Source organism: Mytilus trossulus, chromosome 8 (assembly GCF_036588685.1).
Source record: "Mytilus trossulus isolate FHL-02 chromosome 8, PNRI_Mtr1.1.1.hap1, whole genome shotgun sequence".
NCBI classification, from domain to species: domain Eukaryota; kingdom Metazoa; phylum Mollusca; class Bivalvia; order Mytilida; family Mytilidae; genus Mytilus; species Mytilus trossulus.
In genome coordinates, this window is record NC_086380.1 from 80,196,062 (window position 1) to 80,207,575 (window position 11,514).

The 11,514-nt window shown below is 33.6% G+C and overlaps 1 protein-coding gene across 2 annotated transcripts; it reads right to left on the reverse strand.

Annotated features, from left to right (window-relative positions):
* Window positions 1-209: 209 nt before the first annotated feature.
* On the reverse strand, window positions 210-9,670 carry LOC134682167 (3 beta-hydroxysteroid dehydrogenase/Delta 5-->4-isomerase type 4-like). Of its 2 annotated transcripts, none has more exons than XM_063541741.1 (5): window positions 9,641-9,670; window positions 6,944-7,091; window positions 5,793-5,957; window positions 4,737-4,952; window positions 210-878 (listed from the first exon to the last, which is right to left on the reverse strand). In XM_063541741.1, exons 2-5 carry the CDS (start codon window positions 7,071-7,073, stop codon window positions 331-333), a joined length of 1,059 nt encoding a protein of 352 aa, XP_063397811.1. In that variant the 5' UTR covers window positions 7,074-7,091; window positions 9,641-9,670; the 3' UTR covers window positions 210-330. The 2 variants fall into 2 exon arrangements, with proteins under 2 accessions (XP_063397811.1, XP_063397810.1); XM_063541740.1 differs by lacking the exon at window positions 9,641-9,670 and adding an exon at window positions 8,850-8,923 and having other exon boundaries at window positions 211-878.
* Window positions 9,671-11,514: the final 1,844 nt, after the last annotated feature.

Here is an 11,514-nt window from a genome sequence, read left to right on the forward strand (position 1 = left end):
GTTCTTTTATACATCAGTAATGGTTTTAAACGAGTTAGTCTTAACTATTCTTAACATTAGAAATCATAAAAAAATTAAAGGTTTTAAAAAAGATCAACTATAACACACAATTGAAGTTTGTAATATTAGATTTGTCTGGCGTCTGTTTAAAGCAAGCTCTAGAAATTGAAATTGCATAAGATTTAAGAATTTAATTAAACTTAAACACTAGTTACAAAATAACAACAACGCCTGTCTTCAAATTTAAATCTAGAAGGTCCTTCCTCAATAGTTTATTGTCTGCAAACTTTCAAGTTTTCTATACTTTTCTTCAGTCAATTGTTTTGTCGGTCACTGCTTTACTTTAGGCAAGCTGTCTATAGTTCTACGGATAGATTCTTTGAAGTCGTAAAAAGGTTTGTAACCAAACATCATTTTTGCTTTCTCATATGTTACATAAAAAGTTGTATTGACAAAATTAATTACATTAGGCGATAACTGAAAATTTATCTTTTTAAACGGACTTATTATAAGTAAGCAAATGTATATGAAATGGAGTACAGCACACACAAAGCGATGTGACACAAACCATGACGATACTCCAATAGTTTCGCCTATGTACGGTTTTCGATGTTCTATATGTGTCTGTGGTGGTGAATCGTCAACTGCAAAAACGTACTGTCCGCCAAGCTTTTCGTTGTTAAGCAATGACTGATACGCTCTGACAAACATCATAGCAACATTTCCAACATAACTGTATTGTATTTTTGCCTCCATGGCTCCCATTACACGATAGTATATTCCATTCCGCACTGATCTGTTACGAGATATTGTATTGGTTGGATCAAGTTCGCCGTACATCCCGGGAGGTAAAATACCAATAGTTCGAAGAACTTTACCTTAAAGACAATAAAGTTAACATTGTACAAAATCATTCCAAAACAAACAAACAAACAAATATTTTATTTGCCAATCATGGCGCCCAAAATAGCGGAATAACTACAGAATAAATTTTAAAACACAATGTATAGTAAATTACAAATCATATCATTGTAGGGATTAATTGTCTGAATGTTGTGACTCAGCGCAGAAGGAGAGAAGTTGTGAGGTGTGAACATGAAATATCAAACGAAGGGTTGGTGGGGAAAAGGGGGTTCCAAATATAGTACAATATGGTAGTTTGTTAGGTCTTAGGTTAACATGCCATCCCATGACTCTTCCGGAAAAATGTTGCTATATGTAGAACCTTTGCAGTGCAGCTATGTGACACACTACTGGACAGGATGACAGATTTATCTATCTTGTCTATGTAAACATGCATATAAGCGAAAAACACTTTTGGCGCGTATCGTAGCGTAATGGATGCAACTTTTGAAACTACGATCAAACTTTAGAAGTGTAAATGTTTTATTTTTCAATTATGTATTTTACCTGGGACTATTTTATACTGACTTTTTTCGAGTTTCTAACTATCTACCGTCACACTCCCTTCAGTGTGTTCAATTTGCAGCAGCAATTGCAGCTTTTACCATAGCATTGATTGTGAAAAAATAAGTGTTCAGAATACAAATCAAAATAAAAAAAAAATGAAAAAAATACTTAATGCCGTTACAAACCTGGTTGAAGACGGGTTCTTTAAAGAGAAAAAAAGATGAAAAGGTTAATCCCCAGTCCCACTAGACCACGATTGTACACCGCTCACCGCGATCTAAAATAAATTAAGATTATGGTGAGGTTGCGGTATGAGCGGCATGAAAATGTTAATTTTCGTTGCTTTCACGATGTTACTACGTCCTAATAACGCTTCTACTACGATCGCGCTACGATTAAACCACGTGCTCACCGCGCTTATTCTGCGACCTCACTACGCTTCTAAAGATCTTTCTACGTTCTTCACGTTCTCACTACGACCATACCACGAGTTATCCGATTGCAAATATAGTTCCATTCCTTCTATTTCTGATTAAAACGGAGATCTCTCAGAAACAATACAGTAATGCCACCAAAATCTACTAGAACACGTGGACGTGGTGGTAGGGGTTGATGTAGAGGCAGAGAGAGCAAAGTATGAACGCCATACTCAACTCCAAATAGTACACTAAAATTAAAAATAATACAAGACTAACAAAACCCAGAGGCTCCTGAATTGGGACAGGCGCAAAAATAGTGGGGTTAAACAGGTTTGTGAGATCTCAACCCTCCCCTCATATTTCTAGCCAATGAAGAAAAGTAAACGCATAACAATACGCACATTAAAATTCAGTTCAAGAGAAGTCCGATTCTCATGTCAGAAGATATGAATAAACAAAATAAACAAAATGACAATAATACATAAATAACAACAGAATACTAGCAGTTAACTGACATGCCAGCTCCAAACTTCAATTAAACTGATACTATACACATAAGTAGTACTAGTATAATACTTGTCTTTGAGAGATGTCGGAACGACCAATCAAACCTTAATTACAACCTATTGCTGGTCCATAAAGCTCAAATGACGATATTTTCGTGAACGATAGCAGAGATGACACAGGTGTGTCAAAATACATATAGGAAGATGTGGTATGAATGCCAATGAGACAACTCTCCATCAACGTAAAAAATTTATAAAAGTAAACCATTATAGGCCAAGATACGGACTTCAATACGTAGTTTTGACTCACACCGAACAGCACGCTATAAAGGGCCCAAAAAATACTAATGTTCAACCATTTAAACGGGAAAAACCAACGGTATAATCTATATAAAAACGAGAAGCATGGTTGAGCCGTTGGAGCAAATGGATAAATACACTCAGACAAACAAAATCTAGGGAGTTTTTTATATATTTTATGTGAAAATGACAATAAAAAAGATGGTCGTAGTGTGAACATAGTAAGGTCTTGAGAAGAGCGTGCTAGAATCGTACTATGGTCGTGTACAGCGTGGTAAAGTCGTAGTGTAAGCGTAGTTTGGTCGCGGTGAGAACGTGATGGTCGTAGTAACGTCGTGATAACGTCGCTGTGAAATCGTAGCGCAATATCTCCGAATAGAATCACGCTCTCGCTACGATTGTACAGCGATTCTACTACGATCTTCGTGCGCTCTTCACGGTCTTGAAGACCTCACCACGAGCGTGGTGCGACCTACACGATCGTACCACGATCATCAAAATTTGTTTTTTTTTCACAGATCGTAGTGGAACTGGGGTATGAACTCATGAGTATAATCACCCACTATAAGTATGTTGGCTTATCACTTTCCTTGGTTTACTTTTTTAATCGATAACGCTATAGTTTCCAATGTTTACATCAACTCACTGAACAACAAATGATAATCGATAAAATAATTCATTGACCAAAAATATAATACTAGTAACTATTTATAATTAATTTTAAAAAATCATGAAGCGTCTTTAATATGGAAGTTTTTAATGCATGATAAGGCAATTCTTGGTTTTTATTTACCTATAATAAAAGTATAAAATATATTTTTGGTATTGTTTGAAAATATTTTTTTCGTGTTTCTTTTTTTATTATGATCAGTATTGTCTGGTTGTATGTCATTTGTTAAATGCGACGCCAGTTTCCTGATGAGGTAAGAAATCAAATATTAGGATATTACCTTATTCCAAAAATTGTAGGCAAGCTAACACTGGAATTAATTGAACCCCTTTTCCAAGCATTTCGGGACGTAACAAACATGAAAGAGTTAACTTGTGAACTTGAAAGGTGGGTAAGAAAGACAATAGAAATACAAGAACCCTCCAGACAGCTATTAAGCTAGCTAACAAAAACTTATACCTAAATGTTTTCATTAAATTACAAGTACTTTTGAGTCTGTCAGTCACATCAGTATGATGTGAGAGATCGTTTTCAAGTTTAAGGCGTTTGAAAACCTGGGAACGGGCTACAATGACAGGCTTTGTGGACTTGTCATGTTATATGTGCATAGGAATAATACAGTTAAATTGAACGTGTGTTGAAGTTTTTCGGTAGTACAGGTCACAGGAGAATTGGAAAGTTTTAGTTGACCAACAGAGTTTCACTGTAATATTGAAACTTGTATTGTTACTTACTATGCTAGCTAATAAAAAAAACGAATTTCTGTTACTTTTTTTTTTATTATAAATACATTGACCTCTCCCATAGTAATGCTGACATAAGCTTCTCCCGTTTCAGGCACCGGAACCGCCTTAAAAAAAAATCGCCTCGCTTCATTCGGCTCAAATCTGTGTCGTCTCGATCCGCAAGCTAAGCGATTTGCCTCAGTTGATTATGGCATGTGATTCGGCCTTGCTTAAATGGGATCCGCTTAAATCAGCTAAATCATACATGTATAACGTAAAAATAGATTCTGATTAACACTTGGCCGCGTGCGAATAGTTAGTGACATATACATTCGACTGGACATAGCTATGTATTTATAGAATAAGAATGTGTTTAATGCGATACCATGAAGCTTTCGTGACCATGTATGCATACCCTATAAAGCGAAGATGTGATATGATTGCCAATGAGACAACTTTCTACTAAGGACCAAAATGCCACAAACATTAAACATATTTAATATGCAAATGGTAATTTTTTTACAAAAAAAAATGCCTTTTGATTTTTTAATTTTCTAAGCCATGCACGTGCTATCCTTTTGATTTTCGATTAATCTTTTGATACGGATATTTGTCCCCCGTTTACAAGGTTAATTTTTTTGGACATAATTCATATCTATAACACATTGTATAATTTGATTCTTTGTTCTAACCGTATACTACTCACCATTTTTCAAAGATGATCCATTCTCATTTATAACGATCTCCAAAGCTTTCCGTTTTGTTTCTCCGTAATGGCCATGTGAACATTTCTTTGGAAAAGTTACAGATGTTTCTGTTCCGTTCCGAACAGCGTCGTACCCATAAAATGATCCTAAAGTACCGCAGTATATCAAGTATTGCACGTCTTTTTCTTTGCACGCTTTAATGATATTGTGTGTACCTGCAAAACACACAAAATATTAACATTAACTCATCATTTGCTCGAAACAAAAAAAAATTTAAAAGGCAAAATTAATTACGAAGTTGAAGAGCATTGAGGACCAAATATTCCTAAAAGAATTGCCAGATACTGCTAAGATCTATACCTGAAACAGAAAAGCCTTAGTTTTTCAAAATTTCAAAGTTTTGTTAACAGTTAATTTATTCTCATGATCATATCAATGATAATTTAAATCAACACAGAAGTGCTTACTACTGGACATAAGACAACCACTTAAGTATTTCTGACTTTAGAAATACAATTGAATATGCGGTAGGATTAAACTAAGAAATACTTTTTTTTTAAATGAAGCAGTTGAGAAACTGAATAATTGGAGTTAATATAATAGCCTACGAATTTATGTGTGTTAGATATAGGAAGATGTTTATTCAAACATGTAAAAGGTGAATTCTTAAGTTATGCATACACAATATTTGGTCAATGTCAGGAAAATATAATCTTTTTTGTATGAGGCTTGAGAAACTGTGGAAGGGCGAGGTTTTACTAATTTATTGATAGCTTTTTAAATCGTAACCCAGATGTCAAACTTATTTGCATCCCTTAATGAACCCCTGATTGTGGAAAAAGTGTTCCATGATTAAATTGACATTGTAAAAAATGTAGCTGTGTTACTATATCTAGGAAATAAACACAACTAGTTGCAGTATAGAATCTTTTATTCATTTTTAAAAATCCCGAATCTGGGTCTTGATGTAACATTTACGTTCCTGGCAGCTGTGAACACATACACGTGTCCGCTTAGTTCATTTCATACAAATTAGAATCTCATTAAATGTATACCTTTTACATTAACATCATACATAGATTGTACGTCAGGAAGTAAGGAAACGTCTATTTTTGACGCTAGGTGGAACACAGCATCGACCCCTTTACAAGCTCGTGTGACTAATTCTACATCCTGTATGTCTCCAATGACTGACGTTATCGTCCTATCACAGTTGTATTCTGAAACCAAAAAATCAGACAAGCCTCATGTTATTAATTTATCAGTAATAACATTTACTATTACCAATGTTATTTCAACTGATCGGGCGGAGCTAGGTTTTAATTTGCATAAGGACAGTCTATTTGAAGATGTGTGTGATAAGGATGATTGCCGTTATAATTATTACTGATTTCTAATTACCTATCAGTGTCATCAAAGGAATTTACAAAAGAATTACTGGACACTTCATTGATGGGTTTATCCTAATACACCTATCTATAGATGGACTGTTTTATTATGAGCGAACCGGTTAAACTCCGCCCAGTCAAGTGAAATAAATCGAGTAATACAAAAACATGAAAATGACAAAAAAAAAACATCTACATTGTAGTTCACCGTTTGGTAAAGATTTTTTTACGACATGTTTGAGTATATTTTGGATAGGGATTTACAGAATAGGGAATATCAATGAATAATGGACAAACACTAAGAATGGAGAAAAATGGACCAAAACAATGTATGATAGAGAAACATGAACCCGAAACGAAAATAAAATAATTAAATAGAGAAATTGACTAAATAGTTTAATACAGAAATGAAGTACCATCAATCTAAACCTTCATGTTTCGGTGCTACTGCTAAGTCATCGGGATAAAGAGTATTGTTATTCAAAGTTTTTATGTGTGAGTTAGAACCATGCTCGTGTGGGTGCATTCGGCTTCAATCTTAATAAAATATGATGGTCAGTTTTCCTATCGAAGGATGGTGGTTTTCTCAGGGCACTCCAGCTTCCTCCATCAATAAAAACTGTCCGCCACGAAATAGCCTAAAGCGATATTAAAAGTCGGGTTAAAACAATCAAATATAAAGAAGGCGCGGCCGAAACATCTTAGAAGTGTGTTATAAACTATAAAGTACAGTTCTAATGACCATATTGTCGCTGTGTTGACATTTTTTATTTGGCCTTGCACATTTTTTTATGTTCTATTATTGTTGATTATTTTACCTAATTTTCTTTCAAAAGGAATGAAATCTAGAACCCGTATTTCCTTTATGTTCTCTCCATATAGCTGTAAATGTTTGACCACATGTTGACCTAGAAAACCACATCCTCCTGTCACTAATACTGTGTGCATTTTTCAATAATCTGAAATCTAGAAATAAAATAGAAGATACATAAAAGAAACGTGTAAAATGATTTAAAAAATAAAATCAAGCCACCTGACAGAAATATGGACAATACAAACTGTTAACTAATTCTGCTCAGGTTGGTCCGTTGGACAGAACTAGCCTAAGTACAATGTAAGACATGACATATTGGCTACTGGATATTAACAAACAACCAATGACGTTTATCGCCAAAGAGGAAGTATGATACTAAGCCACAGACCGTGGAAAATCCGGTACAAGGTGTAAAGGTTATGCTACAATGCAAATTTCTGACCGATAAAAATCATTGCAACATTTCTTTATCAACGTATTTTAATAACTTTTTCAATAACACTTCATAGCGTTCATATCATTTCGTATAATAACAGTAAGTGTTTAACGTTTGTTTTCGTAATGATTTTTTAAGTGGTTTTTTAAGCTCTATTCGAAATTATTTTTAAGAAACCACTATCAGAATTATTTTTTAAATTGATGTACAAAACAAAAAAAGAGTGAAACAAAAACAAAGATTTATTGACTTATATATGTGCAATATTTAAAACTAATGTCTATCTATAAAATGTTCCCCCATTCCATGTTATAATATACAGGCGGATGGTCTCGTGATTGCCTTCCCATCGAGAAGAAATAAAGACTTAAATATTGGTATTTACTGCATCTTCAAAAAACTCGCAACTTTTTGGAGTAAGAGCAAGACTGATTGTTTAGGATTTGTCACCGTGGGAAAGTGGGTGACCTTTGGGGTTGTGTTACAAGAGCCTGGCTGAATTGTTTATTGTTACTGGAAATAAACGGTACCCTATTCTGCATCAGATGCGCATTTCGACAATCACTGTCTCTTCAGTGATACTCGAGACCAAACTATTTGAAATCTAACGCTTTTTAAAATAGCAAGAGCTATACACAAAAAATGACCAAAAAGTACAGCTAAAGTAAAAAAAAATGCATGAGGAAAATACATTCCTTTTTTTTTTTTTTAATTTCCAAAATTTACTGAAACTGGTGAAAGCTAACTCACGGTGAATATTTCAAAACTCAGGATGGAAAAGTTGTATATGCGATGGAGTGTGCCCAAAATTAATTTACACAAAATTAAATAGATGTTTTTTTGGCTTAAGTTAAGCCTTCCAATTGTTATTTTATATTGTGTTTTGCTATGTTGTGATATTAAACTATTGTTTAAGAAAGGTTTTACATTACTAAATTTTGGGCCCTTTGTAGCTTGCTGTTTGGTGAGCCAAGGCTCCGCGTTGAAGGCAGTACATTGACATATAATGGTTTACTTTTATAAATTGTTATTTGGATGGAGAGTTATCGCATTGGCACTCACACCACATCTTCCTATATCTAAGAATACACATATCAAACAACCCTCAAATTGAGTGATTTTGTTCACTTTATAGAATTAGTATACTTTCATAAGAACTTGAAGAATAAAGTTAAATTACAAATCTGATTCTGATGTTTAAAACATATAATTATAAAAAGGAAGTGTCAAAAATGGTTAGCAGATTAGAACATGTCGAAACTGAGAATTTAATTGCATAACAAAAAACATTTTGTTTCAGTCCTTGGCATACTTGCCAATGGAATGTATTGGTAATTTGTCCTCATCCTTCATATGTATTGAACAATTCCCACAGGGAGTAAAACTTTTAAAACTCAAGTCATTAATTCATCTTAAAATATAAGCCTGTGTCTATACAAAACATTTGTTTATGATGTTAAAATGTTACACTTACCTTCAACCATGTACATGCATACCGCTTCAAGGGTTGGATAAATACACACAGTATTTACAAACATAGATACACACCGTGTATTTAAGAAATATCGATATTATATTAATAGACAGGAAATGTTATTATACAACGGTTATGTGTATTTGTCCTTTTAAAGTTGTTTGTGTTATCACAATTTTGAGATATTTAAATGTACAGCAGGTATAGCGTTCGAAAGGGAGCGTATTTGCCAGCGATTTAATACGTTTTTTCATTGTGACCATGTTTTTTTTTATTTGATGTAAAATGTAAACAAACAACATCTATTTTGCATAAAACGTAAAATCAATATTAAAATAGTTACATGTATATGCCTATCCCGATTCGGGAGAGATCCGTTTGCGCCAAAAAATGCGTCCTTTTGCGCCACATTTTTCCCCTCCAATGCTACGTTTGCGCCACATGTTTTAAAATTACATGGTATCATTTCCCCAAAAAATAAAACATACGATGGCGCCAATTAGAAGAAAAATTATGTTTGGACTTGGAACTGGCATTTTACACGGTAAACATTTTCTTTTCTGAAACATATCTTCTTCGTACTGCTGTAGCATGGGTACTTTCCAAATTAAGTATGTAGTAGCATCACCTTATTCAATGGGGTAAGGGTGATGACCGTAACTGCATTCACGCAATCACAATATGTCGGATGAAAAATAGGTCAGAATTCGTATTATCTGTTAAAGTGTTTCGTTACAAAGCATACATTGGTACGAAGTAAATTTATAAAAAAAAATGAAAACTATACTCACCGTACGGCCTTTAACAATGAACATAGCCCATATCACATAGTTAGCTATGAAAAGCCCCTAAATAAAAAAATGAAAAAACAATTCAAACGAGAAAACTAACAGTCTAATAAATATGAAAAGAAAATGTGGTAAGATTGCCAAAAAGACAACTGTCCACAAGAGACCAAAATGACACAGACATTAACAACTATTGGTCACCGTACGGCCTTCATAAATGAGCAAAGCCCATATCGCATAGTCAGGTATATATAATGAAGGTAAAATGAGGTAAAATATTTAAAGAAATAAATTTTAATATTTCATATAAAACTAAGTGAATCTTCTATGTAATTGTAGAAAATAACTAATTCTTGTATAAAGCTTTTTGTTTAAAAAGATATAATTAGAAAGTCTCTAATGTTATGTAACTTTTAATATATAAGTATTAGATGTGAAATTCTTCCTATTTGACACTTAGCGACATAAATAAGGTTTGACAGCTTAAACTCTAAGAAGTATTTCCTTTAGCAAATATATCTAATTCTTTTCTATTGTTCACTTAGAATTCTATCTAACCAAATAATCGGATTTCCCTAATGGGCATAAAAACAAAGTATTAAGTAATCAAAAATAGTAAACCCAAATTATGCAAAAATGTGAATAAGGTAAAAGAGATCAAACCAATAGAAACTGTCCTTATATAATAAGTATTCTAAAAGTCATTCTGATTGGTGAATAAAACAAGTCCAACCAGCACGTGTTCTTAGGGTTTAAAATAGGAAACCCTAAGGAATGAAACATTAATTAACTCGTATGGTTGGACTCCAAATAAACATATAGTGACATCTTTGTTTTATTCACCAGGTTCGTAAACTTATAAATTTTGTTTAATGAAAAGTTAAATAATATAGAAGTCTTTCTTGATTAAAGTTCCATAACTATAATGATACACTATTTTAAATAATTGATAAAGTATTTTGATAATTGTTATTTCAATTTCATTTAAGAATCAAAACTCTTTTATTACATATTAATGTATTTGATTAATTTACTCGTATGGTTGGACTCCAAATAAACATATATTGACATCTTTGTTTTATTCACCAGGAGCCTCGAAAGAACGCAAACGATAGTCTCCCAATTATCGTAGTTAAATAGAGAACACAGACATGTAAAACAACAAAGAACTACAACACGTTTAACCCTTCAACGGGAAATGGGAGGTAACTGCCTAAGTCAGCGCTTTCCCCCTCTTTCCCGCACAACATATAATAGACCCGATAAGACAATGTAAAATAATTCCAAAGTGAAAATAAACAGCCTTATTTTTATAAAAAAAAATGAACGAAAAAAAAAAATGTAACACATAAACAAACGACAATCACTGAATGACAGGCTCCTGACTTGGGACAGGCACATACTTACATAATGTGGCGGGGTTAAACATGCTGGCGGGACCCAACCCGCCCCTAACCTAGGACAGTGGTTTAACAGTACAACATACGAACGAACTATAAAAATCAGTTGAAAAACTGGGCAAAAATACAAGTGGACCTTGCCGGGTACTTGTACATCCAGACAACAACAAAAACACTAGGAACAGATCTGAGAGTATTCGCAGTTATCCGACTGCTAGTTCAAAGCCACTAACAACTACTAAAGAAAATCATGCATCTAAGACTAAACTATCAATCCGTACACATCCAACATTCAATGGATTTAGTGTTGAGTCAGTAACATGTTAGAATAAGTTTGTTTAAAGTAGCGATAAGTTTACATGGATCATTTCTAAATTTCCGGGTACGGTTTACAACATTTCAGTTAAAATGAGGATGTGCTATCCTGTTTGAAATAGGTTTTGTACAGGTACAACCAAACTTCAAAACCAAATATTT

What these genes read in the sequence shown, in the direction of transcription:
- LOC134682167 (XM_063541741.1), bottom strand. Translation starts at nt 7,073, where the DNA reads ATGCACACAGTATTAGTGACAGGAGGATGTGGTTTTCTAGGTCAACAT. An exon ending in TCCTTTTGAAAGAAAATTAG is followed by an intron (nt 5,958 to 6,943) that starts GTAAAATAATCA and finishes TTTTGGTTTCAG; the next exon opens with AATACAACTGTGATAGGACG. An exon ending in GTATGATGTTAATGTAAAAG is followed by an intron (nt 4,953 to 5,792) that starts GTATACATTTAA and finishes TGTGTTTTGCAG; the next exon opens with GTACACACAATATCATTAAA.